Genomic DNA, 27,689 nt, shown 5'->3' with positions numbered 1-27,689 from the left:
GCCTCACTTGGACCAACGATGATACAGCGTGCCAAGAACTGAGGAGTATGGTCAACTCAATTCTGTGCACCTGAGAGAATAAATAAATAAATGGTAAAGTAATTGAGTGACCAAGGAACAGGCTGGCTGGGTAGACTTATAGGCTTGGTTTTTTTTGTTTTTTTTTTTTCCCTGTGACCTCCCTCCCTTTGAATTTAGTCAAAGCTTACCCCAAACCCCAGCTGTACACATTGGATCCTTTGGAAGGGCTCCAATCCCAGACGGGGCAGTCCCTCCAGAAGCCATTACTTTGCATGTGGGGGGGGCATTTCCTAACCCCAACAGTTCCCCCCAAGTTTGATCCCCAATTCCCGTCCCTATTCTCCATGGTGGTCCAGTTTCAGGAACACATTATCTGGGTTTTAGAGAGGAGACTGATACAGGAGTTAGAAGTGGTACGTGGGGAGAGATGGGGTTCTCAAGTATCCTGCTTGCTCAGAGCCTGGACCAAGGGAGGGAGATCTTATGAGATGGGAGTCTATCCTCTTGCTACGTATATACGTACCATTTTCAAGTACAGTTTTCAAGTTCCATCTCTCCGATCACTCTACTTCCTGCTGCAGGCACATACTCTATTTTGTCTCCTCTCAGGTGCGCACGTGTGTGTGTGTGTGTGCGCGCGCGCGCACGCCCCTGTGCCATATATGTCTCCACATACAGGCATTTGCTCACATGTGTGCACCAGGCAGGGCTGCCCATCCCCAACAAAGTCACACAGACACACACTGTCTCACTTGACCATACCTCCCCGTATGTGGTCACACAGACAGGACACACACACACAGTCAGAAAGAGAAAACATCCAATATAGCATTGTTCATTTCAGTTTTCCATTTACAAAATCCAATGGTGAATCCAGGCAGTTAGAAAAAAGAAATGGAGGAAAACCCTCCTGCATGTTCCCTATCTACCCCCACCCCTGTGGTCCCCCCATCCCACCCCCTGGGAAAGGCACCCCCATCACCATCACTGAGAGAATAGGTACCCCCGGCAACCCAAGCCTCTCAGCCACTCTGGCCTGCCTTTCCAGGACCACTCCACAGCCAGGCTCATTAATGCCTAGAGTGCCTTCCCCATTGCCCTTGGGTCAAGGCTTGCCCAGTTCTGGGGCTGTCTTGGGGTAGGGAGGGAGCTTGGGACAAGGGCTTCTATGGGGAAGGGAAAGGGGGTAAATACAGATCTCCCCCTCCCTCAGGAAATGAGAGGGGGACAGAGAACCTGGGCAAGACCAGGCAAAGAAATGCCAACTTGGCTCAACTGTCCAAAAGAACCAGTCTTGATGTGAGCCCGGAGTGGACTATGCCCTGGGAAGGAAGCTTGGGATCTCCCACCGGGGAATCTGGCTGCAGTCTGCTCCACTTGGGGGTGGAAGTTATGGTGGAGGAAGGAAAGGGGGAGGGCTGTTCAGGGTAAAGAAGTTGGGGGCTACCAAGGGCTACCACAGAGGAGCTTGAGGCCCCTGAGGCTTGACGGGGGCAAAAAGAGGTCAGAGAGGAATGGACTCAAGTCTATAGTGCCTTGGAGCTTATACCACCATAATTTACCAAGTCCCTCAAAGAATTTTCATCTTTAGGAGAGCAGCATGAACTCGGGAGACAATTCTGGATTGAATTCTTCTCTGACCCCAGGCTTTGAGATCCAGCCACTCTGGGGAGTTGAACTTTCTCCCTACGCTTCCCTGGGCTGATGGAGGGAGGGTGCTGCTCCTATCTGCATGGCACCCACATCAACTCCAGTGGGGTTGAAGTGGATTTCCATCCTCAGGAAGGAGAGGTGGGAGATAGGGATCCAGGAGGCAGCTGGATTCGAGAGGATGCAGCCAAGCTGGGGTCTCTTCAGAGCAAGGTGTGTAGCTCACATCTTGCTCTTCACCTAACTTGAGCCCATCCCAGAGGCCCATCTCCCTTCCCTCCTGGCTTCTCAAACAGATGCTCAAGAAACACTTGGGAGGTCTGGACATGGTGGGGAGGGAGAGGAGACCGGGCTTGGGATCAGGGTTAGCCTAAAACAACATTGCACACAACATAGCAATTAAACATTCCTTGCTCCCTGGGGACCCAGCACCCCCTTCAGTCCTTCTTGTCAGCAGAGCAATTTCTCCCTAAACATCCAGGCCTTGCTAAAGGACTTGAAAGGGGGAGGGTGTGTGGGAGCAGAGGGGACAGTAAGAGCTCTGGAAATCTATTTTACAGGACAAATTTCCCCCTTCTGGACAATGTCAGAGGAGAGACATTAAAGCAAGAAAGCCTGTCTCCTCAGCTTTTAGTAGAAAAATCTGCATTTTCAGTTGTTGTTTTTTTTTTTCTGAATTGAGAGAGAGAGAGAGAGAAAAAAAAGAGAGAGAGTGAGAGAGAGAGAGAGAGAAGGAGAGAGATTGTATAAGTGGAGAAGGAGGCAGTGGAGACAGGCCTCACAGGACTAGAAATGCCTCTTTCCCAGTCCCCACCCAGTCCCCAACCCTGGGGAGGTATTGGCAAAGGTGCCTACATTCCGAGTGGTTCAAGGGGCTGGGGCTGGAGCTCAGAAAGAAAGGCTCCTGTATGGGGTCCCATCTCTCCCCTTCTGTTGGCCGCATCGCTGTGGCCATGACCTTCTGCCTGCCTGTCTGCCTACCAGCCTGCTTCACATGACACAGTAGGGTTCTCTAGGAGCCGGGGCACCTCCTGTGCCCCAGCAGGGGGCGTGAGTCCTCAGGCACTTCTTGAGGTCCTTGTTGAGCAGGAAGCAGACGATGGGGTTGACGGCAGCCTGGGCGAAGCTCATCCAAACAGCAGTGGCCAGGTAACGGTGGGGCACGGCGCAGGCTTTCACAAACACTCGCCAGTAGCAGGCCACAATGTAGGGTGACCAGAGGAGCAGAAAGAGCAGTGTGATCGCGTAGAACATACGGCCCAGCTGCTTTTCACCCTTGACCTCGTCCATGCCCAGCAGCCGCCGGCTGGCTGCGTGCCCATTCTGCCGGATACCCAGCAGGGTTGGTGGCATGGGCCCACGGCCAAAGCCAGCGATCCAGTTGGCAGCAGCCTGGCCGGTGGCACCAGGGCCATGGAATGTCCAGTTCTGGCTGATGGCTGGCACCATCTGAACGGGCTTCATCTTGCGGTGACGATACTCAAATAGGAGCAGCTTGCCATAGACAGCATGTGTGGCTGCCATGAGCACAGCCAACATAAGCATGAAGCCCAGCGTGTCATTGGCCTTGAAGTAGCGATGCTCAAAGATGCACTGGTCCTCCTCACGGATAAACTTGTAGGTGCCCACGTCGAAGACAGGTGGGAAGGCCATGGCCACAGACAGGGTCCAGGCCATGCAGATGACAGCTGCACATGTCCAGAGTGTCATGCGCTTGGCGTAGAAGCGGTGGTGGGCAATGGCCATGTAGCGGGTGACGCTGATGCAGAACAGCATGAAGGCCGCGTGGAAGCAAAAGAGCACGGCCATAAAGGCCACAATCTTGCAGCTGAGTGCACTGAAGGTCCATGAGGAGCCGTGGCGCACAGAAGCTAGCACAAAGGGGAAGCAGACGGCAGAGCGTATGCCGTCGGCCAGGCACAGGTCCAGCAAAAAGTAGTAAGGAGCCTTGTGCAGAGCACGCTCCTTGAGCACCAGCAGGGACAAGATGGCGTTGCCCGCCAGGCTCACGCACATGATCAGTCCCAGCAGCACCAGCTTCACGTAAGCCGATGCTGATGGTGGAGACAGTGCGCCGCTCACCTCCTCGGGCTCTCCAGTGGTGTTGGCCATACTGAGGGGCAGAGGCTGCTCCCAACCCTATGGGGTTAGCCAGTCCGGTACTCGATGGGCACCGGGGGACTCCATCAGTTGTCCTGCTGGGCTGCACCTGCAAATGAGGATAATGGGAGAGACACAGACACAGAGAGACAGAGATTTGAGGGCAGGAGGGAGACAGAGAGAAAAATACCCATAGAGGCACAGAGACAGAGTGAGAAAGGACAGAACAAAGAGATAGAAAATGGATACAAATTGAGACAGAAATGGAAGGGATAAGAAAGAATGAGAAGAGATAAGGAGACAGAACCAGAGAGACAAGAAGAGGGGGAAAGAAGGAGGGAGGAAAGAGAGGGAGGGAGAAAGAGAAACACAAGAAAGAGACAGCGAGAAACAGGTGGAAAGGAAAGGTGAGGAAGAAACAGAAAGGGCAGTGTTAGTGTATCTACGGTGGCCTCCCCACTTACTCCCCGGCTGGTGTCAGGCAGGCCCTGCCCCTGGCCCACTGCTGCTCCTCCTCCCTCCTTGCTGGTGAGGGAGCCTTGTCTCTCTGGATGTCTTCAGTTACCTGTTTCCTCCAATGGTGGGTCTGTGGAATAGGGATGTTGGTGTGGTTCTTCTCTCCCTTTGCAAAGCCCAAAGTTGTGTTCTTCAAACTTTTTAAACTGCCAGCCATAGTAAGAAATACATTTTATATCACAACCTGGTACACATATGTATGTGGGCATATAGCTGAAACAAAACTTTCACAACACAGTACATATCCTATGTGTAATGTATTTTATTAGTGTCTATTCTATTTCATGGTTTGGGGGGTTACTGCTGGTAGCCACTCATTGGTTTCTTTATTCATTATCAAGAATATGCTTATTAGCATGCTGGAGGAACAGTGGAAAGACCAATGTGATTGGAACAGGGAGGGTGAGGGAGACAGTGGAAGGTGAGTTCATAGACGGGTCCAGGGCCATGACAAGGACTTGGGTTCTTACTTTAAGTGAGGTGGGGAGTATGGGTGAATATAAAGATGTAGACATGCTTGTGTGTATTCATTTGTTGAAAAACTATCTGAGCATCTACTGTGTGCCAAGCACTAGTGATACAGCCGTGAAGTAGACAAAGATCTTTGCCTTTGTGAAGCTGACATTCTAGATAATAAAGATACATAGGTGAAGTATAGTAAGTCAGATGATGATAAATTCCTACAAATAAAAATTAAGGAGGGACGGGAGCTAGGAAGTGCTAGGGGTGAGAGAAGTACAGTTTCAGATGAGGTGGACAGGGAAGGCTTCATGGAGGAGATGTCCTCCAAGAAAAGACATGAAGGAGTTGAGAGAGCGAGCCATGTGGATATCTTGGGGAAGAGAAGACCAGGCAGAGGGAACAGCCAGAACAAAGGCCTCGAGGTGGGACTGCACGTGGTGCACTGGAGGAAAAGCAAGGAGGTGGGTGGAACAAAGTGTGTGAGGGGAAAGTGGTGGGAGGTGAGGTTAGCAAGGTGTTGAGGCTGGATCACATAGGCCATAGTGAGAAGGAAAGAAGGAGGGAGGAGAGGGAGGGAGGGAGAGAGACTTTCACTTTGGGAAAGATGGGAGCTGTGTGAGGGTTTTGAACACAGGCAAGATGTGACATGACCCAGGACTGAATGAGATCCTGCTTGCTGCTGTAAGAAGCATAGACCATGTGAGGCAAAGGTGAAAGAAGGGAGACTACTTAAGAGACTCCTGTAGCAATCCAGGGGAGGAATAATAGCAGCCCCATGCTCCTTGTCCTGCTTCATTTCTCTTCCTATAATTTCTCTCTTCTAATGCACTACATAATTTACTCTTTTTTTTTTGTCTGGGGGGGGGCTGCACTTGCTCCTATGGAAGTTCCTCAGGCCAGGGATCAAATCTGAGCCACAGCTGTGACCTACACCAACAGCTGTGGCAATGCTGGATCCTTAACCCACTGCACCACAGTGGGAACGCCATGAATTATTTTTTAAATAGTTGTTTTTATTTATTTTCATTGACATGTAGTTGCAGTACAATATCCTATAAGTTACAGTTGTACAATATAGTGATACACAATTTTTAAAGGTTATACTCCATTTACAGTTATTATAAGATATACTTTTAAATTGTGGTTTATTTCTTTTTATTTTTTATTTTTTTGTCTTTTTGCCTTTTTTTAGGGCCACTTCCCATGGCATATGGAGGCTCTCAGGCTAGGGATCTAATCGGAGCTGTAGCCGCCAGCCTATGCCAGAGCCACAGCAACGTGGGATCCGAGCCGCGTCTGTGACCTACACTACAGCTCACAGCAACTCTGGATCCTTAACCCACTGAGCAAGGCCAGGGATCGAACCCACAACCTCATGGTTCCTAGTCAGATTTGTTAACCACAATGCCACGACGGGAATTCCGTGGTTAATTTCTTGACTCTCCCTATCAGAAGGAAAGCTCCACAAGGGAGGGGATTATTGACTCCCACACTCTCCTCTAGAAGAGCAGTGCACAGCCCATGGCAGGCCTCAGTCAAAAGCTGACAAATCAATTGCTCGAGGGACTAGGTGGGCTGGTGGCTCAGGGAGGGCTGCCAGGAGGCGTTCAGGTAGGACTGCTGAGAAAGTAGTCTGGGCACCAATCACAAGAACTGAAATTGAAACTGTGATTAAAAAACTCCCAACAAACAAAAGTCCAGGACCAGATGGCTTCACAGGTGAATTCTATCAAACATTTAGAGAAGAGCTGATACCTATCCTTCTGAAACTATTTCAGAAAATTGAAGAGGGAGGGATGCTCCCAAACTCATTCTATGAGGCCACCATCACCCTGATACCAAAACCAGACAATGATACCACAACAAAAGAAAACTACAGGCCAATTTCACTGATGAACATCGATGCAAAAATCCTCAACAAAATACTAGCAAACTGCATCCAACAATACATTAAAAGGATTGTACATCAGGATCAAGTGGGATTTATCCCAGGGATGCAAGGGTTCTTCAATATCTGCAAATCCATCAGTGTGATACATCACATTGACAAACTGAAGAATAAAAACCATATGATCCTCTCAATAGATGCAGAAAAAGCCTTTGACAAAATCCAACACCCATTTCTGATAAAAACCCTCCAGAAAGTGGGCATAGAGGGAACCTACCTCAACATAATAAAGGCCATATATGACAAACCCAGAGCTAACATCATTCTCAATGGTGAAAAGCTGAAAGCATTCCCACTGAGATCAAGAACAAGACAAGGATGCCTGCTCTTGCCACTACTCTTCAACATAAATTTGGAAGTCCTAGCCACAGCAATCGGAGAAGTAAAAGAGATAAAAGGAATCCAAATTGGAAAGGGAGAAGTCAAACTATCACTATTTGCAGACGACATGATACTATACCTAGAGAATCCTAAAGACTCTACCAGAAAACTGTTAGAGCTCATCCATGAATTTGGCAAAGTTGCAGGATACAAAATTAATACACACAAATCGACAGCATTTCTGTACACTAACCATGAAAGAGCTGAAAGAGAAATTAGGGAAGCAATCCCGTTTACCACCGCATCCAAAAGAATAAAATACTTAGGAGTAAATCTACCTAAAGAGACAAAAGACCTGTACTCTAAAAACTATAAGACACTTATGAAAGAAATCAAAGAAGACACAAATAGATGGAAAGACATACCATGCTCTTGGATTGGAAGAGTCAATATTATCAAAATGAATATACTACCCAAGGCAATCTATAGATTCAATGCAATCCCTATCAAATCACCAAGGACATTTTTCACAGAAATCGAACAAAATAAAGTTTGTTTGGAAGCACAAAAGACCCAGAATAGCCAAAGCCATCCTGAAAAAGAAAAATGGAGCTGGAGGAATCAGGCTCCCTGACTTCAGACTATACTACAAAGCAACAGTCATCAAAACTGTATGGTACTGGCACAAAGACAGACATATAGATCCGCGGAACAAGATAGAAAGCCCAGAATTCAACCCACACACCTACAGCCAACTCATCTATGACAAAGGAGGCAAGGATATACAATGGAGAAAAGACAGCCAGTTCAATAAGTGGTGCTGTGAATACTGGACAGCCACATGGAAAAGAATGAAATTAGAACACTCCCTAACACCATACACAAAAATAAGCTCCAAATGGATTAAAGACCTAGATAAAAGACCGGACACTATAAGACTCTTAGAGGAAAACAGAGGCCAAACACTCTCGGGCATAAATGACAGCAACTTCTTCTCAGATCCACCTCTTAGAGTAATGACAGTAAAAACAAAAATAAACAAATGGGACTTAATTAAACTTAAAAGTTTCTGCACAGCAAAGGAAACCCTAAACAAAACGAAAAGACAACCCACAGAATGGGAGAAAATCTTTGCAAGTGAACTGACTGACAAGGGATTAATCTCCAAAATTTATAAACACCTTCTGCAGCTCAATACCAAAAAAACAAACAACCCCATCAAAAAATGGGCAGAAGGTCTAAACAGACAATTCTCCAAAGAAGACATATGGATGGCCAAAAAACACATGAAAAGATGTTCAACATCACTCATCATTAGAGAAATGCACATCAAAACCACTCTGAGGTGCCACCTTACACCAGCCAGAATGGCCATCCTCAAAAAGTCTACAAACAGTAAGTGCTGGAGAAGGTGTGAAGAAAAAGGAACCCCAGTACGCTGTTGGTGGGATTGTAAATTGGTGCAACCACTGTGGAAAGCAGTATGGAGATTCCTCAGAAAATTAAAAATAGAACTACCATTTGATCCAGCAATCCCATTCCTGGGCATCTCTCCAGAGAAAACCATGACTAAAAAAGACACATGTACTCCAATGTTCATTGCAGCACTATCTGCAATAGCCAAGACATGGAAATAACCTAAATGCCCATTGACAGAGGAGTGGATCAAGAAGATGTGGTACATAAACACAATGGAATATTACTCAGCCATTAAAAGGAACGAAATACTGGCATTTTTAGCAACATGGGTGGACCTAGAAATTATCATGCTAAGTGAAGTCAGTCAGACAATGAGACACCAATATCAAGTGCTTTCACTGACATGTGGAATATGAAAAAAGGACAGAATGAACTTCTTTGCAGAACAGATACTGACTCACAGACTTTGAAAAACTTATGGTTTCCAAAGGAGACAATTTGGGGGGTGGGGGGATGCACTGGGGTTGTGGGATGGAAATCCTATAAAACTGGATTGTGATGATCATTGTTCAACTATAAATGTAATAAATTCATTGAGTAATAAAAAAACAAACAAAAAGAAAGTAGTCTGGGCAGTGCCTGAATGGAAGGGCACAGGCAAAACTTGGTAGGCAGCAGGAGATCTCCTAGGTATGTTGGCTGGGGTAGGGGGTGTGGGGTGGGGGATAGCTGGCTTATCAGGTAGCAGGGAAGGTTCCTGAGTAGAGGCAGCAAGGCAGAAGCTGGAGAAGCTCAGATCTCCTGTTGGGGACTCGTGGTTGCCAAGGTGGAGGGGGAGGGAGTGGGGTGGCTTGGGAATTTGGGGTTAATAGATGCAAACTATTGTCTTTGGAATGTATTAGCAATGAGATCCTGCTGTGTAGCACTGGGAACTATATCTAGTCACTTGTGATGGAGTATGATAATGTGAGAAAAAAGAATGTATACATGAATGTTTAACTAGGTCACTTTGCTGTACAGTAGAAAACTGACAGAACACTGGAAACCAGCTATGATGGAAAAAACAAAAATCATTATAAAATAAAAAAAAGAACTCCTGTTGGGGCTGCTATGGGCTTGAGGGTGGGGGAGGTGGGGCTTATGTGGATGTCTTTCTACCTCTTCCCAGGAAAATGGCTCCCCTCTCTACTGTTTCCCAACTCAGTCCAACCTGGCCTGCCACAGCCACCTGGGGCGAGGCTTTTTTGATGGTACCCTTAAGTCTCAGAGCCGATGCCCCAGGGGTCAAGAGAAAGTGCTAGGGCGGGGGCTTGGGAGAAGCGGAGTTGGGGGGCCCCAACTGCTACAGAACCGTGGACCAGCCGATAGCTGGCTGTGTTTTACACATGCACATACACACATATACTCAGCCTTGAGGAGAGGCAGGGGAAGAGACAGAGACCGAGACTGAATGTAAGAGAGAGTCAGAGGGACACACGAGTGACAGAGGAGAGAGGAGAAAGAGAGACAGAGACATAGGAGGGAGGGTGGGAAGGGGTGGGAAAAATAAGCAGAGAAAGGAGAGAGCCTTACACAGAGAGGAGATAGAAATAGAGACAGAAAGAGGATGAAGAGAGAAAGTGAGAAAAAGAGAGACAAGCCACATGCACACAGAAAGAAACAGAAATAGAGGCAGAAAGGGAAAAAATAGAGACGGAGAGAGAGAGATAGAAAAAAATCGAGCGAGGTGGAGAGAGGAAAGCGAGGAGGGAGACAGAGACAGAGAGATAGAAGGAGAGGGCTACTGCCAAGAAAGAGACATATAGAGAAACAGAGAGAGAGGGACAGGGACAGAGAGACATATATAGAGAGGGGATAGAAACAGAGCAGAAATAAAGATGGAGACAGAGAGAGGGAGATACAGAGAGACACTAAGACTGAGAAGGTGGGTGATGTGTAGCCCAGAGTCTCAGCAAAAACAAAAACAAACACTAAAACAAAACACACAAACCAATAGCAGCAAGCAAACAAAACCCTGATGTTGCCTGGAAAGCTGAGGAGATTATATAGAGTGAGAGGGTTCTTCTGAGTACAGACCGGTAGCCACACAGCCCGGGACCACCTGAAGCTAAGGCTGTGTGTGCATACACGTAACATGCACACACCTGCTTGTGCCCCAGATGCCCTTAGAGAAGCACAGACACCTAGGGACACACTCATAGACACTTAGGCTTCTGCTATGGAGATCCACAGACAGCAACCGGTTCACGCATAGGGACACTGGCATGCAGGCGCGCGCACACACACGCAGTCTACCATACATGTCGCCTCATTCACACAGGCACAGTGTACCCTGCTTAAACGCCAAAGCTCTGTCCTCCTCAAAGCCATTACTGCCCCCTAGGGGTCATCTTGGAAAGCTGTAGGAGTCGTTTTGGTTGCCATGGTGCTGGGTGTGTCCTTCTAACATCCAGGGGTCCTCGGCAAGGATGCTGGCCAGCCAGTGATCTATGGGACAGTCCCACAAAGGCAACCTATGTCTGCATCCCATAGGATTTTGGATCTGTAATGAGCTGAACCTAGAATCTAACTCTATTTCACAAACACAGTTGTTCCCTTGATTTAATATACCCTGAATTATCCAGAAATGTGGCTGTCATAAACACCCAGAGACTGTACTTTGTTTTGTGGAGCACTTTCCTTGAGTTGTTCACTATTTCAGAAAATCTCACCCTTAGGCCTTTGCCTGTCATTTTCCTGCACTTCATGCAACAGAGAGCTTCTGATTTTTCCCCTTCTCCTAGATCCCTGTTTACTTGTTATCAGACATTACAAGCCTCTGATTCACTGTACCTCCTGGGGAGTGCCATGCCCAAGTATTTCCATATTGAAATACAAACTATTTTCTTATAAATCACTTTTATTTCTTATTTGTATTAGAGTTAATATAATATGGATATTATATAAAATACTATATGGATTTTCTTTTGAAATTATATATGCAGAGAGATTATATTATCTAAGAAATTCATGTCCAGACAGTAAAAAGGTGACTCATGAGACAAACGTAGTAGGTCTGCCCTCCAAAATAATCCAGGATATCCCTAATTTAAGCAATTTAATGAGAATTGTCTCAAATTTGGACTCAGGTGCCCAGTTAGCCCTTTTTTCCTCAGCCTAAATGTCCAATTTGTGTGAAAAAGTTATCCAAAGCAGCCTTCCTAGTAGGCTATGGTGATCAACAGAACACAAAACACTTTATCGCACAGAGAGAGATTTGGACTTTTGGAAGCATCTGGAAGAGCAAATGAAGAGTTCCTACTGTGGCACAATGGGTTAAGAACCTGACTGCAGAGGCTTGGATGGCTACAGAAGTGCGGGTTTGATCCCCGGCCCAGTGCAGTGGGTTAAAGGATCCGACATTGCCACAGGTGTGGCTCAGGTCACAGCTGTTGCTTGGATTCATTTCCTGGCCTGGGAACTCCATTTGCTGTGGGTGAGGCCTTGAAAGAAAGGGAGGGAGGGAGGAAGGAAGGAAGGAAGGAAGGAAGGAAGGAACTGGGCTCTTTGATGAGATGAGTTAGAACATTCATAGATGGAGTTCAACGAGCTAGTGACAGGGTTATACAATGAACAAGTAAAGCTAAGATGCCTGCCCAGTAGAATCTCATATGTTAGCAGTCTGCCGGTAAATTATCCACGCTATATTTGAGACCAACGAGGTAAAAAAAAATAGGAAAGGGCCCACTTTCAGTTCTTGCTATTAGGAGACACACTGATGACAGATCAAAGGACATCAACCCAGAAGACTGTTGAATTAAAAGGGTTTTCATTTTATTTTGATGTAACTCCGGATGTTGATTAACTGTGCTCGGTTCATAGAACTAGTCAAAAAGCCTGAAGAGAAAAGCCAGAAACACCAAAATAAACTAAGATTGAAATATTCAAAGTGATACATAAATATTTAGAAATACCGTGGAAACTCTGCATAAGTCTGTGGACTGATGCTGCTGTTGTGATGGCAAAGAAGTATACAGCTGGAATTTGTTCTGAAAATGCTGAGAGTCATTCACTGAGGCGCCTTCACCTATAAAAGTTTGCCTGAAGGTCTAACTTCCACAGTAAATGGTGCCAGGTGAATTTAATTAGATCCAAGGCACTACCCACCCAACTTGTCAGCTTTCTGTGAAGCACTGGAATTAGTCCACCCTTCTCTATTGTTTTAAACCTAAGTGTGTAAGAATTTCATAAAGGATTTATGAGCTAAAAGAGAGATCTCAACATTCCTTTGTGAATGATTCTCATTTTGCAGATTTGATGCTTACTGGCTTCAACAAATGGCTCTTTGAGTACATGAAAAAATTACATCAAAAATTTAAGACACTCAAAGATACATGAAAGTATACCAACAACATTTATGGATTTGAAGTCAAGCTTCAACTTAGAAGAGGTTAGGTCAAGAATGGTTCTCTGGATGATGTTTAGTTAGTGTTATAAGAAGACAGTAGGATGAGTAGAACAAGGTCTACTTGGGGGAAACTTCATCATTATTTTTAAATACTCAAAATGAAAATTTCCTGTTGGATTCAAAATTTATGAGCATTTGTTAAAAGAAATTTCAACAACAAATTTGATTGAAAAAAAAGAAAGAGGTGTTAGATTTAAATGCGGATCTCCCGCTGTATAGCACAGGGAACTCTATCTAGTCACCTGTGATGGAATGTGATGGAGGATAATATGAGAAAAAGAATGTATATATATGTATCACTGGGTCACTTTGCTGTAGAGCAGAAATTCACAGAACATTGTAAATCAACTATAATGGAAAAAATTAAAATCTTGAAGGATCTCGACTTCGAAACACAAAATTCAAAGACTAAGGATTATCCAAGTTCTGATTATTGATGAGAAAGGAGTTTTAATCAATAAAAAAAATAACCTCTGACCATTTGCTACCACTTACTTATGCAAGAAGTTTCCTGTTGATGGTGACTTCCTCTTGGAAGAAGAGATCTTGTAGCTATTCCGAACATAAAACTTGGGTCTCTGCCTGGCGTGGCAAGAACAAGTGAGTTATAAAAGGGAGGTAGAAAAGGGAGGCAAGAACAAGCAGTTAGTTGTTCCATTTCTTATGAAATGTTGGTATGGTGTGAAAGCATCAGCCATATTCAACATTAGAAACTGCACCTGATGCTTCAGAGAAACCAAAATGGTACCTGATGACCCCAAAGCTCATGATTTTAAGGGAAGCTTTGCTGACCTGTAGAACCATGCTGCTACATTTCATACATTCAAACTAATTACAAGAACACTAGGGCAAAGTACCCTAAACAACCTCCATGGAATGGGTCTTACCATCAACAACATGCCTTTCAATATCAAGAAGAGGCAGGCCACGTGGAAGTTTATATCTGTGTCAAAAGCACCAGTTGACAGATGAATGGATTAAGAAGATGTGATATAATGAATAAAAGGAATGAAATAATGCCATTTGCAGCAACATCGATGAAACTAGAGAGTCTCATATTAAGTGAAGTAAGTCAGAAAGAGAAAGACAAATATCATATGATATCACTTATGGAATCTAAAATATAGCACGAATGAACCTATCTAGAAAACAGAAACAGATTAGTAGAAATAGCGTATCTGTGAATTCAGTGTTTATCCAGTCTCTTGGGGTAGACCATGATAGAAGATCATATAAGAAAGAGAATGTATATATATGTATGACTGGGCCACCTTGCTGTATAGCAGAAATTGACACAACATTGTAAATTAACTATAATAATTTTTTTAAAAGGGCCATCTGGTGGGCAAGGGAAAAAAAGTACTGATGGTTATTTGCTTAATTTGTTTTGTTTGGGTTTTTTTTTTTTACCAGGAAACATACTAACTTGATATAAAGGATCTAAAGCACCAAGTGACTTACCAAATCGTGATGAAAGTGATCATAAAATAAATCAAGACAAAGACCAAAGGCTCAGAAGAAGTGGGCATGACATTGACAACTACAAATTTGTATGTATGAATTAAAAAGTGAGCTCAAGTGTGCTATGAAAAAAAATAGGAAAAGATTTCATTTGAAAGTCACATACAAATTCAATATTTAATAACTCTCCTAAAACTTGGCATTTTTGTTTTTCTTACCATAATTTCTATAATATAACAAATATGTAAGGCATTTTTTTCACTAAACTCCAATACCCCTAAATCTTAAGTTTACTCCGGGTGTACCATACAGATATTTCACCTCTTTGTGCCTAACACATTCATATGTAGTCATATTATGTAGACACTTGCGCACCCGAACAGATACGAGCACACAAGCATATGTGTACGTGGAGATATGAATGTGCATTTCACATCCACATTTACCCCAGCTGATGAGTGCAATCAGGTCCTCACACACACACCTCCCCTTTTACACATAAAGAGTTAGGCCTGTGTGTAGGTATTCACCTACCAGCAAATCATATAAATACAACATACACATATATAACCACCCTTCTATAGAAATACAGGCCTAGGCACTGACACATTCACCATTCACATGGGCACATGTATACACACACACCTACAAGCCAAACCATATGGACTTATATGCTTTCAGACACAGTCATGCATGACTGAAAGAACTAAAATTCAGATGCAGAGCAAGTCCTGTGCATATCCTACAGATCCAGGTCCTTACCCACCCCAGGCTCTTACGCTAAGAGATTAAAGCCTACTATCTTATACAGACCCTGCCCTGGCACAGGTACATATGCACACAGTACAGACATGCTCCCATATATAGGCACATTGCTCAGGCTCACTGCCATACACACAGAGGCAGGCAGGCATGTGGAGTAATGCAGATTCACGCATACACACCCACATAGCCACCACTGCTTATTAATGCGGACACATTCATTCACATCTACACATGCATGCACATGACACAGATAATACATCCTAGTACATGGCCATATAGGCATAAATCCTTTACACACACACACACACACACACACACACATGCCCACCCACATCATCACATATAAACCTGAATATCTTACATTTACAGACATTCACAGCACACACCCATTTATATCCTGACCACTACAAACCAGTTTACATATTCAGATAAAAACACACTGCCCCTACCACAGGTATAGGTATATGCACTCATACACTCAGATGTGTGTATGCTGGGAAACATACACATAAGGCCAAACCCCCTCCATCAACCTCCTAGACCCACACTTCCATTCTCATACACCCATGGTTTTAGATACAAACCGGGGCACATATGAGTACAAACCCACTTTTATGTAGAAACACACTCTCACATACACACAGGATCTGCTCATTTTCTCACAAATACACATGGATACTGATAATGTGGCAAGTGTGCACATAGGAATTACTCTATTTACATTTGCAGACAGATACACACTGTCACCTACACATAGGTGCATGTGACAATTTTAGTACTGGGTAACATCTTACATGACACAGAGGACTCAGTATGTACCAGGCACTGTCCAAAGTACTTTTTGCATACTAACTCATCCAATCCTCACCCAATGAAATATTAGTATTATTACCCAACTTTACAAGTGAGAAACTAGGGCTTAGCTGAGGTTAGGTGACTTGCCCAAAGCCATCCAGCTAATAAAGGCAGAATCAGGATGCAAATCCAAAGCCTGGCTCAAGACCTTGCAGATCCAACTTACATGTAGAAACACACTCACCTCATACACACTACTCTACACAAGTATATACACACACAAACACACTATAACTCAGACACACTACTCTAGCACAAGTATATGCACACACAAACCATGTACCGATACACTCGGGTACAAACAGTCACACACACACACACACACACACACACACACACACACGGCCATGCTCACATTTATAGACACTCCAGCAGAGGTAATCTTGCCCTAGGAAAGATATACACATTCATACACATGCCCACAATCACATACCCACCAAGACATACCCCACTATTAAACACAAAAACACCCATACAGACCACCTACACACTAGATAAATCTACACTCACATACAGAGGCATCCACATTCTCAAATACACACTCCACCCAAATATACCCAAATGGTCTCACACACTATCCACATAGATTCATATGTACACACACACACACACACACCCATCTCTCTCCCATACACCATCCATAGAGAACCCCATACAACCTACTTAGGTATAGCCCTCCCACATGCCCCAACCCAGGTAGGTGCACATTCTCTTTTTCACACGCAGTATTCAGATGCACCCATTCTTACACACACCCAGTACTGAAACAGCCACTCTCTCTCATGCACATTCCATCTAAACACACCCATCCTCAAATGTACATACATCAAAGGCACCTACAGCCACATGCACTCCACCCAGATACAGCCACATTTATGCAAACTCCCAATTCAGTACACCTACACTCTCACATACAACATTCAGATACACTCAAACTCATACACACTCCCAACCTAGAGCCCTCATACCCAACCCAGGCATGCCTACAATCTCTCTTACACATTGTATCAAGACATACTCACAATGACAGACACACATCATTCAAAGACACTACACTTACACACACCCCACCCAGATACTCATACTCACCCAACTCAAATACATCCACATGCACAGATACCTACCTACACATAATCTAGAGACACCCACTCACACACAAATCCTAGCCATATATGCCTACACTTCTCATGTTCTTTTTGTTTCTTTGTCTCTCTCTATGTCTATGTCTGTGTCTCTGTCTCTCTCTCAAACACACACACACAAACACAAACAGAGCCCCGCTCACACAGCCTCAGCCAGATGCACCCACCCTCTCATGCATATACACAACATCCAGATTCATCCCATGTGGACACTGAGATAGACTCACACCCACACACATTATCTTGATACACTCCACTACTATCTAGATACATTTGCTAAATCACACACACACATCCCACCCAGATACATCCAACTTTCACAATGCTATCCAGGTGCACCTCCCCAGACACTCCACTGGCCAGACACATTCAATGTTCTCATCCTCTCCACACCACTCAGGTGCACCTATATCCAAACTCACATTTCTCACCCAGAAATGCCCCCCAAACTCTCTTTCACACACCCCATCAGTTATACACACACTCACAACATACCCAAGTACATATACTCCCAGATATACAACCACAACTCTAACAACACACCATCCAGATATACCTAGTACGCACTCCACCACCCAAATAACCTGTGTTTTCACCCACCCACCATCCAGACTCACTCACATTCAAATACCCTCCACCCCAAATACACTCACGCACTGTCTTACAAACAGCCCAGGTGTACCACACTCTCTGACACACCATCCAGATATATCCATTTCACACACACACACATAATCCAGATATACCCACTCACACCCCCGAAGTACTCGCTGACCCAATTAAACCCAAATACTTCTACCCCTATCAGATACACACCTCCCACCAGATACATTCACGTTCTCACATCCCCACCACACTCAGAAACACTCTTACACATGTGCATGATCCAGCTCCCCACTCCCTTAATCACCATCATCCAGAATATCCACACTCCATACACACCATTCAGATATACTCAGACTGTTTCACACACACTACATACACCTCACCCACATATACCCCCACAGCATCTACAGATATCCTCAATTACAAACACACTTACATATGTCCCCACCCTCACTCAGATGTTCCCAAATTCTCTCTCTTACACAGACATAAAAACACACACACCAACTAGATATATACTCTATCACACACTTCCATTGCCCAGATACACTTGTGTTCTCACCCACCTACACACCACCCAGACATGCCCACACTTGACTGCCCCCACCCCAATACACTGAGACTCCTTCACACATTTACTCTACCCAGAAACACCCACAGTCTCTCTTATACACATAACAAATAGGTCTACACTGTAAAACATACATCATCTAGATAACCCACACTCTCTCTTGCACCATCCAGATACATGCATATACACATGCCTCTCAAATATACACATCCTCACACATACTCCCACACAGCCACACCTAAACTGTCACTCATACCATCTTCCACCCATATAGTCCATTTGTGCCTCACAAATGTCCCATATACACCCCCTACCCAGAAACACTGACTTTCTCGTATATACACACAACCCAAATCCCTTCTCTCCATCTCTCTTTCCCTCTCTCTCTCTCTGTCTCTGTGTAACTCTCTCTCTCATCCAATATAGCACCCCCTCCACACACACACCCCACTCTACCCAGATATACTTTCACTTTTCACTTATACATTCAGATTTACACCTAGATTTCTGCATGGATGGCACAATTTGGGTGTTGCGTGTGAAAACAATTTACATAATGGTTTATCATTACCCTAGATACCATACAATACATTTTGTCCTGGGCCTTTAATGGTGGGGGAAAGGATGCGAAAGGAGGTCTCTGTGCCTCAAGAAATCCTTTTCAAAAGAAGTCACAGGCCCCCTTCCTTAGTAGGATATTAGCCATGATTGGGTCTCATTTCTCGAATTATCCTGAGACCCTCACAAAAGCCCAGTACATGGTCAAGGCCGGATGGGGTCATGGGTTGCTCAGGTGTTATGGCTTGCTATCCTGTAGGATGTCTACACAGTTAGAGCCAGACATGGACTAGCAGGATACCACTGACTCTCAGACACACGCATAAATACATGCTGGGATGCACATAGCATCATGTAGACTCATAAGTACCCTCCCTTGTCACCTGCTCAATGATAAGGCCTATCTGCACAGGCCCAAGGCCGAATCTCTCTCTCTCCCTTACATACATACCATGAGACAGGCACAAATACCCACACTCATCCTTACACAGGTACACTCACAACAGTGCACACTCACTGCACTTGGTCCCACATTTATTCTCAAAGATATATATGTATAGCATACATTCACATGGCATAATGCCATGAAAGACATACAGTCACAGTGTATACATACATACATACATACATAAGTACATATATACAAACACAGTGTATACACAGGCATATTCACATATGTCCACAGACAGGCAGACTCTATCATACTCGAGACAATGAACAAACATGACACACACAGGTAAGCTCTAAAATGTATACACATATAGCCAGACATGACCACATAAGTATGATCACACACACTCACACGTGGATGTATTCATACACACAAACATCCAGATGTGCACATGCTTGTCAGTTAGATGGTATATTCATACATGAACCTTCTAACACACACAACTTGTACACAGTGCTGGGCTTTTACACCTATAAGCACATTCACATACACACAGGCTGTACATCATTTATTCCTACATGCATGGAATCAGACATGGAGACACAAATATATTTACAAAACACATTCAAACAATTACACACACCAGGTACACACATTCGTACACCCGTAGGAGAAGCTATGCAAACAAAAGAAGACTCATGCACACGTGGAAGAACAGTCACATATTCTTACACACTTGACCATCTGCACAAAAATAATTGATAATGTTCATCAGAGACACACACATGCAAAGACATCCTCACACATACACTAAAATGCATTTATAGGTCAAGAGTGACATGCACATACATTCATGCACACTGTTCTACAACATATGCTCCAGAACAAGCAATAGTAGATACATACAAATACACATATGTAAATAACTGGAACTATACAAACTGGTACAGTTCAGACACCTGTACATTCAAACAGGCACTTACACAGGCATAGTCACATACACATATGCTTAGATGTGTGTGAATACACAGGCAAATATATAGACATGTTCACTCAAATGCACACACAGCCGGAGTTCCCGCTGTGGTGCAGCAGAAACAAATCCGACTAGTATCCATGAGGATGCGGGTTTGATCCCTGGCCTCACTCAGTGGGTCGGGGATCCAGCATTGCCATGAACTGTGGTGCAGGTCACAGACGCAGCTAGGATCCCACATTGCTGTGGCTGTGGCATAGGCTGGCAGCTGTAGCTCTGATTTGACCCCTAGCCTCGGAGCCTCCATATGCCACAGATGCAGCCCTAAAAAAAAAACAATGCACACACAGCCGAATGTTCACACATACAACCATATACGTACATATTCACTCTAGTCACTCACAGGTATTTCCACACTCACACATTGACACTCACGCCCAGAAGTTCAAATAAGATACATAATGAGATGTTCATCACGTATTACAAGACGTAGTTACTCATGCACACCACACTTAGACATGCACTCACACGCAACAGTGTACCCATAAACACAACTAGACATATATACATGCATCAATTTACCTATGCACACAGACTTTTGTTCATATACTTAAAGGCATACTCCCCCACAGCCATACCCATATATATAATCAAATGTGCACACATAGGCAAACTCACAAAATATACTTTTATGCACAAAACATGTACTTACACACTTTTCCCTACCCACACAATTAGTTCTCCTTACACTACTGTGACCATCTACAGTAACATTTCCCTAATCAGATGTGGACTAATGGGTCTGTCTACAGACAATATGTACTCTGTCTACAGACAATATGCACACGCAGACATATACATAATTCAAAATGTTGGAGGGTCCACAAAGACATTCACACAGAGGCCTACTCATACACATACATGACAGGCACACCCACACAGAAGCATGTTCACACAGTTACCCTCACATACATGCATGGACACACGCACACCCTTACACTTGCAAACACACCATATAGATGCACCTATACTCCTATGCACACATGGGCACATGCAAATGTACATAATCAGATACACTGAGGCAATCACCTAATAGGACATGCACACCCAGGCATTCTGTAACCCTCACATTCATACACATGCAATCAGACATATACACTCAAAGACAAATGGATACCACAGACATGTACAGTCAGACATTCAACAGGCCTATTGGCTCAGAGAAACACACCCTCACTCAGGTTCAGAATCAAACATGCCCATTTACTCACTCAGACAGACATGCTAAGTCATACCCATTCCCTTGTACACCATCCTACCCAGACACCCACACATTTGCGTACCATCATGTGACCTGCTCACTCACACACACACCCATGAGCAGACATGTGCACACAGACTGCACACACATCCATACATTTTCAGTTGCCCATGTACCCTCACACTCAGTCCTAGATGCCTCTAGACCACAGGCAGGGTTCTCTCCCTTCTGCACCAAATGTTTCTTCAGAAAAGTCTATACCTCAAGACCCCACCCCTCCCTGCTCCAACCGAGGAGGTCTTCTGGGTCTCAGTCTTTCCCCTCCACCTACTCCTCCCCTGGCTTTGAGGATTCTCCTGCAGCCACTGACCTCTCACTCAGTGTTCCACCACATCTCCACATCCAGAAACAAGCCAGGAGATCCAACCAACCCTCCAGCCACCAGATTCTATGTTAGAAACTCCCTGAGACCTGTCCCCCACAGGTCTAGCTGCTGCATGGGCCACACCCCAGCTCTACCCAAAGCCCTGTGATCTCAGAAGCTTCAGCCTTGTCACTAGGCCCTGCCAACCACTGACCACAGGCCCAACTCTTGCCAAGTCTCCCCTCAACAGGGAGACGCATACATCACCAGGGCCAGGAATGCTGCAGGCTGCAAGCCAGGCCTCTGCAAGCTCATGGGGGCTCAAGCCTGTGTGTGTGTGTGTGTGTGTGTGTGTACAGACAGGGGCAAGTGCAGGGAAGGAGCCTGGAGGAGAGTAAGGGCAGGAGGCTATGTCCTCAGCTACCACTTATAAACAAGCAGTTAACAATATAGAGTTGTTCCTGCCTTGCCTCCCCACCCCTCTCCCATTTACCTACCTGCTGCCCTCCCCAGATCTCAGCCAAGACTCTGGAGAAGAGGGACCAGTCCTTCCCCCAGATTATCAATAACAATATTAATCATGAATCTTCAGCAACAGTATTGACCATGAGCTTTGCTAATATTGCCCCAGGGCCACTTCTATACACATCATTTACTTACATGCACCAACTCATCTAGTCACTACACACACCATGAAGGAAGGGTTATCAGTCTCTTTGACAGATGAGAAAACCAAGGTTCAATAAGTAGCACACTTTCATTAAAGTTGCTGAGCCAGTAGTTGAGGGAGGTGTCCCTGGAGAATCCATGTTCTCCATGTACCAGGCACTCCTGCCTCTCCAGACATAGGGACCACTGGCCACTGTGGACAAGACCATAATATCTGGGGAGTCCTACACACAACATGGACATCTGAAACAGAGATTGAGAGGGTTGGATGAAGGCTTGGGCTCACACTATGGGGACAACCATATTGTGTCTAGTCCCTGCAGGGTGGTGTGGCATGGTCCTTGTTCCCACAGAGGCATGAGGCAGTCTAAGGCCTGGAAGTGCTCCCCACCCCCACCTCACCTTCTTTTTAGCCCTACAGTGGCTTCCTTCCCCTAGCTGGGAATTACAGCTGTACCTTCCGTGGTGAATGAGCAAAAGTCTGTGCTACCTGTCGGGAGAGACAGGGGAAGGAAGGAAAAGAAGGAAAAAAGGAGTGGGGGGTGGTCTGGGCTGAGAGTAGCTTTTCTGTCATGTCTACCCACCTGCCTGCTCACACACACGGGCAGATACACACACACCCTGCATGCCGGCCAAGCAACTTGGCGGAGAGTGGAGGAGGAGGGAGAGGGAGAGGAGGCAGCTGCAGGAGCCTGAGCCTGCCCAGGGTGCAGGCATCGGGAGGGGAACACCGCCGGGCTCCAGGCATGCCTTACACAGATAGCACACAAGGAAATATGAACACAGCCTCATGCTCAAATGCAACCATAATGATAAAAACAGACCCTTGTACGGGGATGGGGGGGGAACAGGTGGTGGTTCCCTTTCTCATGGGACATGTGGGATTGAGGAAGATGGAGATGGCTAATAGACTCTCCAGGCTTGGGTGCCCAAGTAGCCCTTGTATGGAGCAAAAAGAGAGAGAGACTAATAGAGTCAGAGAGAGACAGAGAGCATGGCAGTGATGGAGACTGTGAAATATGTGTGGGGAGGCAGAAGAGAAGTCCCAGCCCCCCACCGTCAGTGGAGGGAGGCTGACTACTTACCTGGTCTCTCTCAGCAGGGCTGTCTTGGAATCCAGGGAAGGGGCTCACGCTGTCTCACCTAGGATAAATCACAGCCCAGGCCACATTGTGGGACCCTCAAGTGATCTGGCCGCCAGTGACACTCCTGCTTCTGTTGCCGTGGATACAGCCGGGCTGGTCTAAATCGCAGACATCAGAGGAAGCAAGCACCGGAGGGGTGCACTGGGCAGGGCTGTGGGTGTTGGGGAACACCAGGTGGGCAGCACATAGCCTTGGGGTGCCCAGCTAGCTGGCAGGTGAGGGTCCCGGCAGGTGCTTCCCCAACTATACACTCCCACCCCCATCTTCATGCCACCGCCAAACTGGGAGGGGGGCCAGCACTGGTCCCTGCTACCCGTCTGCCCGCCTGGCTGCCGGTCCCCCCCTTCCCCCTCCCTGTCTGCCTGCTGGCCGCCGCCTTTTGTCCTCAGAAGACACGGTCCCCACGGGGCCTCTGCCAAGCCTCTAGCAGATGCTCAGGGTCCGGGGCTCCTCCCTGGGAGCACTTGGGCCATGGCCTGGGAGAGCCCCAGGTTGGGGGAGCTCTCATCCAGGCTCACCCTGCTCCCCAGGCCTGCTGGGGATGGGGAAGAGGTGTAGGTCCACAGCCAGAGGCAGCAGCAGAGGTGGGGTTGGGGAGGGGATGGACGCCAGAAAGAGGGGGTGGGGTGGAGAGAGAGGCTGGCCTGATAGCTCTGTCCCAGGTTTTAGATCCGGGTTGAGGAGGGTGGCTCAGAGCATCCGAGGGGGGGGTCCTGAAGCAAAACGGGGGCACCGTGGACCTACCGGAGGGGACTCCCCAGCCTGGGAACCACCCAAGCTCACGCAAATTTAGGTCCCAAGATGCTGGAAACACCCAGCGTGGAGAGGGCATCAGGAGGGAGCCCAAGGCACTAAGCTGGACCCCATCCGGCCTGTCCGTCCCCCCTCTCCTCGATTTGCACGGTCCCTGCCTCAGGGGCGGGCGGAGGAGGGAGGGAGGCAGGGAGAGAGAGGGAGGGAAGGAGGGAGGCTGCACAGGCAGGGAGACTCCCAGCCGCCAGCCTGGTCCTCCCTGGGGCGGGGCGGGGAAGAGGCGGGGGCCGCTGACGAGGTCCGGGAGCAGCCGGCTGGCTGGCTGGCCGACTGGGTGGGGATGCTGGCGTGGCGGCTGTGCTGCCAGGACAGTAGCAGGCCGGGGAATTCAGACTTCGGCCTTTCTGAGATGCTGGAGAGAGGCAAGCGTGGAGGTGGGGAGAGGTGGCCAAGAGGCTGCCGAGGGAGCAACTCACATAAGCTACAAGTGGAGAGGAGGCAGGGGTGGGGGATCTGCGGTCGGGGTCAGGGCAGAAAGGTCCGGTGGAAGTTTTTCAAAGCTTTGGCTCGGCGGAGAGACTTAATGCTCTGAGAGGTGGGATAGGCAACCTTATTTAGAATGGGTTCTGTGGGCATTTCCCCAGCAAGACCTGCAGGTGGATGGGGGTGGGATGGGGTGGGGCGGGGGCGGGGGCGGGGCAGGCAGAGCTGCCCATCTTCGAACAGCCCTTCTCAGGACCTCATCTCCGGGGCCACCTCTACTTTCTCTGGGCCAGTAGAGAGACACGCACCCATACTTAAGGCCACATTGCAGCACAGCGGAATGGGACAGGCAAGGAGAAAGTCTTGTAGGCAGAGGTTCGAAGGCAAGGAAAAAAATATTTCCATCCGGAATAAATTAAATTGGGACCAAATGATTCCATAGTGTTTCCCCTAATTTATGACATTCAAGAATTCCAATTTTCTTGATGTAAGCAATTTTATTTGTTTTCTTCCTCATTCATTGGTTTTACCCATTTCTTTCTTTCTTTTTTTTTTTCCGGCCACACCATAGCATGCAAAAGTTCCCTGGCCAGAGATTGAACTGGCACCACAGCTGTAACCAGAGCCACAGCAGTGAAAATGCTGGATCCTTAACCTGCTGAGCCATGAGGGAATTCCCAGATTCTTCCTTTTCTTTTTTCTTTTCTTTTCTTTCTCTCTCTCTTTTTACTTTTTAGGGCCACACTCGTGGCATATGGAAGTTCCCAGGCTAGGGGTTGAATTAGAGCTGTAGCTGCTTGCTACACCACAGCCAAAGCAACACCACATCTGAGCTGCATCTGCGAACTACACAGGAGCTCACGGCAATGCTGGATCCTTGACCCACTGAGCGAGGCCAGGGATTGAACCCACGTCTTCACGGATACTATGTCAGGTTCTTAACCTGCTGAACCACAATGGGAATTCTTCACCCCCCGCTTTTTTTTTTTTTTTGGTGGGGGTCTTCTAAGGGCCCACCATGACATATAGAAGTTCCTAGGCTAGGGGTCAAATCAGAGCTTCAGCTGCTGGCCTACACCACAGCTCTCAGCAACACTGGATCCTTAACACGCTGAGTGAGGCCAGGGATCAAACCTGCATCCTCATAGATACTATTCGGGTTTGTTACTGCTGAGCCATGATGGGAACTCTCCCTCACCCATTTCTTTTTTTTTTGTTTTTTTTTTTTGTCTTTTTGCCATTTCTTGGGCCGCTCCCGTGGCATATGGAGGTTCCCAGGCTAGGGGTCTAATCGGAGCCATAGCTGCCAGCCTAAGCCAGAGCCACAGCAACGTGGGATCCGAGCCGTGTCTGCGACCTACACCACAGCTCACAGCAACGCTGGATCCTTAACCCACTGAGCAAGGCCAGGGATCAAACCCGCAACCTCATGGTTCCTAGTCAGATTCGTTAACCACTGAGCCACGATGGGAACTCCCCTCACCCATTTCTTAAACTTAGCTGTATGCTAGGTCCAGTGGTGAGCACTGGCAATACAGGTGAATCTTTTTTTTTTTTTTTCCTTTTTAGGGCTGCACCTGCAGCATATGGAAGTTCCCAGGCTAGGGGTTGAATTGGAGCTGCAGCTGCCTGCCTGCCACAGCCACAGCAACTTGGGATCTGATCTGAGTCTGCCACCTATACTACAGCTCACGGCAATGCCGGATCCTCAAGGATACTAGTCTGGTTCTTAACCCAGTGAGCTACAAGGGGAGACTGGTGAGTCAGACTTACTCTCTGCCCTTAGTAAATGCTTGCTCCACAACCAAGCTGTGGTCCTGCAACCCACCTGCATCTGAACCTCCATAGAGTTTGGGATCCCCAGGGCTAACTCCTAGAAATACTAATTCGGGAGATTTGAGGAGTTCCCTTTGTGGCTCAGCAGAAACGAATCTGACTAGTATCCATGAGGATGCAGGCTAGATCCCTGGCCTTGATCAGTGGGTTAAGGATCTGGCGTTGCCATGAGCTGTGGTGTAGGTCATAGATGCGGCTATGATTTGGCATTACTGTGGCTGTAGGCTAGCGGCTACAGCTCCGGTTTGAGCCCTAGCTTGGGAACCTCTGCATGTCGCAGATGTGGCCCTAAAAAAAGAAAAAGAAAAAAGAAAAAAAGTCATATACAATAACATTTATTTCATAAGAAACTACACAGAAGCCATTAACAGAAGAATGATAAATTGTAGTATATTCACATAATTCTATACTACACATCGATGAGAAGAAATGCCCCCCAACTGCATACAACAATATGGATGGGTTCCACAAACATTATACTGAGGAGACTAACCAGATACAAAAGAACACATAGTGCATGGGTCCATTTATACAAAGGTCTAAAACAGGTGAAGCTAAATTATGGTGATAGAAGTCAGAATCTTGATCGCCTTTGGGGTCTGAGTAGGAGGCAGGGAAGACTTTCTGGAGTGCTAAGAATGTTCTGTTTCTTGGTTTCCGTGTTTATTAAATGTGCGGTTACTTAGTAACAGTATATTGAGAGCTGTACATTTATTCCTCCTTATGCCCTTTTCTTTATGTGTGTTAAACTTCAATTTAAAAAAGTTTTAAAAAATGAAATTGTAAAATAAGCAGTAAGAATGTTTCATTTTAACAGAAGACAAAGGTGGAGACTGAGAGCTGTGGGAGCTGGAAGATGCCATGGGTGGTGTGGGGAGAGGTGTTGATATCCAGGGTAAGTGAGGAAGAAGTGGAAGTGAGTTGGGAGAAGTTTAAGAGGCCACATAGTAGAGTTCCTGTTGTGGCTCA

At 46.3% G+C, this 27,689-nt stretch overlaps 1 protein-coding gene across 9 annotated transcripts; it reads right to left on the bottom strand.

The window, feature by feature from the left end:
* Positions 137–24,596, bottom strand: GPR173 (G protein-coupled receptor 173). Of its 9 annotated transcripts, none has more exons than XM_013986174.2 (5): positions 24,393–24,596; positions 23,589–23,646; positions 13,380–13,466; positions 4,337–4,433; positions 137–3,880 (listed from the first exon to the last, which is right to left on the bottom strand). In XM_013986174.2, the coding sequence occupies exon 5, from the start codon at positions 3,781–3,783 to the stop codon at positions 2,662–2,664; it is 1,122 nt and encodes a 373-aa protein (XP_013841628.1). In that variant the 5' UTR covers positions 3,784–3,880; positions 4,337–4,433; positions 13,380–13,466; positions 23,589–23,646; positions 24,393–24,596; the 3' UTR covers positions 137–2,661. The 9 variants fall into 9 exon arrangements, with proteins under 9 accessions (XP_013841628.1, XP_013841627.1, XP_020935729.1 ...); XM_013986173.2 differs by lacking the exon at positions 24,393–24,596 and adding an exon at positions 24,167–24,374; XM_021080070.1 differs by lacking the exon at positions 13,380–13,466.

Source organism: Sus scrofa, chromosome X (genome assembly GCF_000003025.6).
Source record: "Sus scrofa isolate TJ Tabasco breed Duroc chromosome X, Sscrofa11.1, whole genome shotgun sequence".
In the NCBI taxonomy this organism is placed as follows: domain Eukaryota; kingdom Metazoa; phylum Chordata; class Mammalia; order Artiodactyla; family Suidae; genus Sus; species Sus scrofa.
The sequence above is the reverse complement of the archived record's forward strand: the minus strand, read 5'-3'. Positions and strand labels throughout refer to the sequence as shown.

What these genes read in the sequence shown, in the direction of transcription:
- GPR173 (XM_013986174.2), bottom strand. Translation starts at nt 3,783, where the DNA reads ATGGCCAACACCACTGGAGAGCCCGAGGAGGTGAGCGGCGCACTGTCT.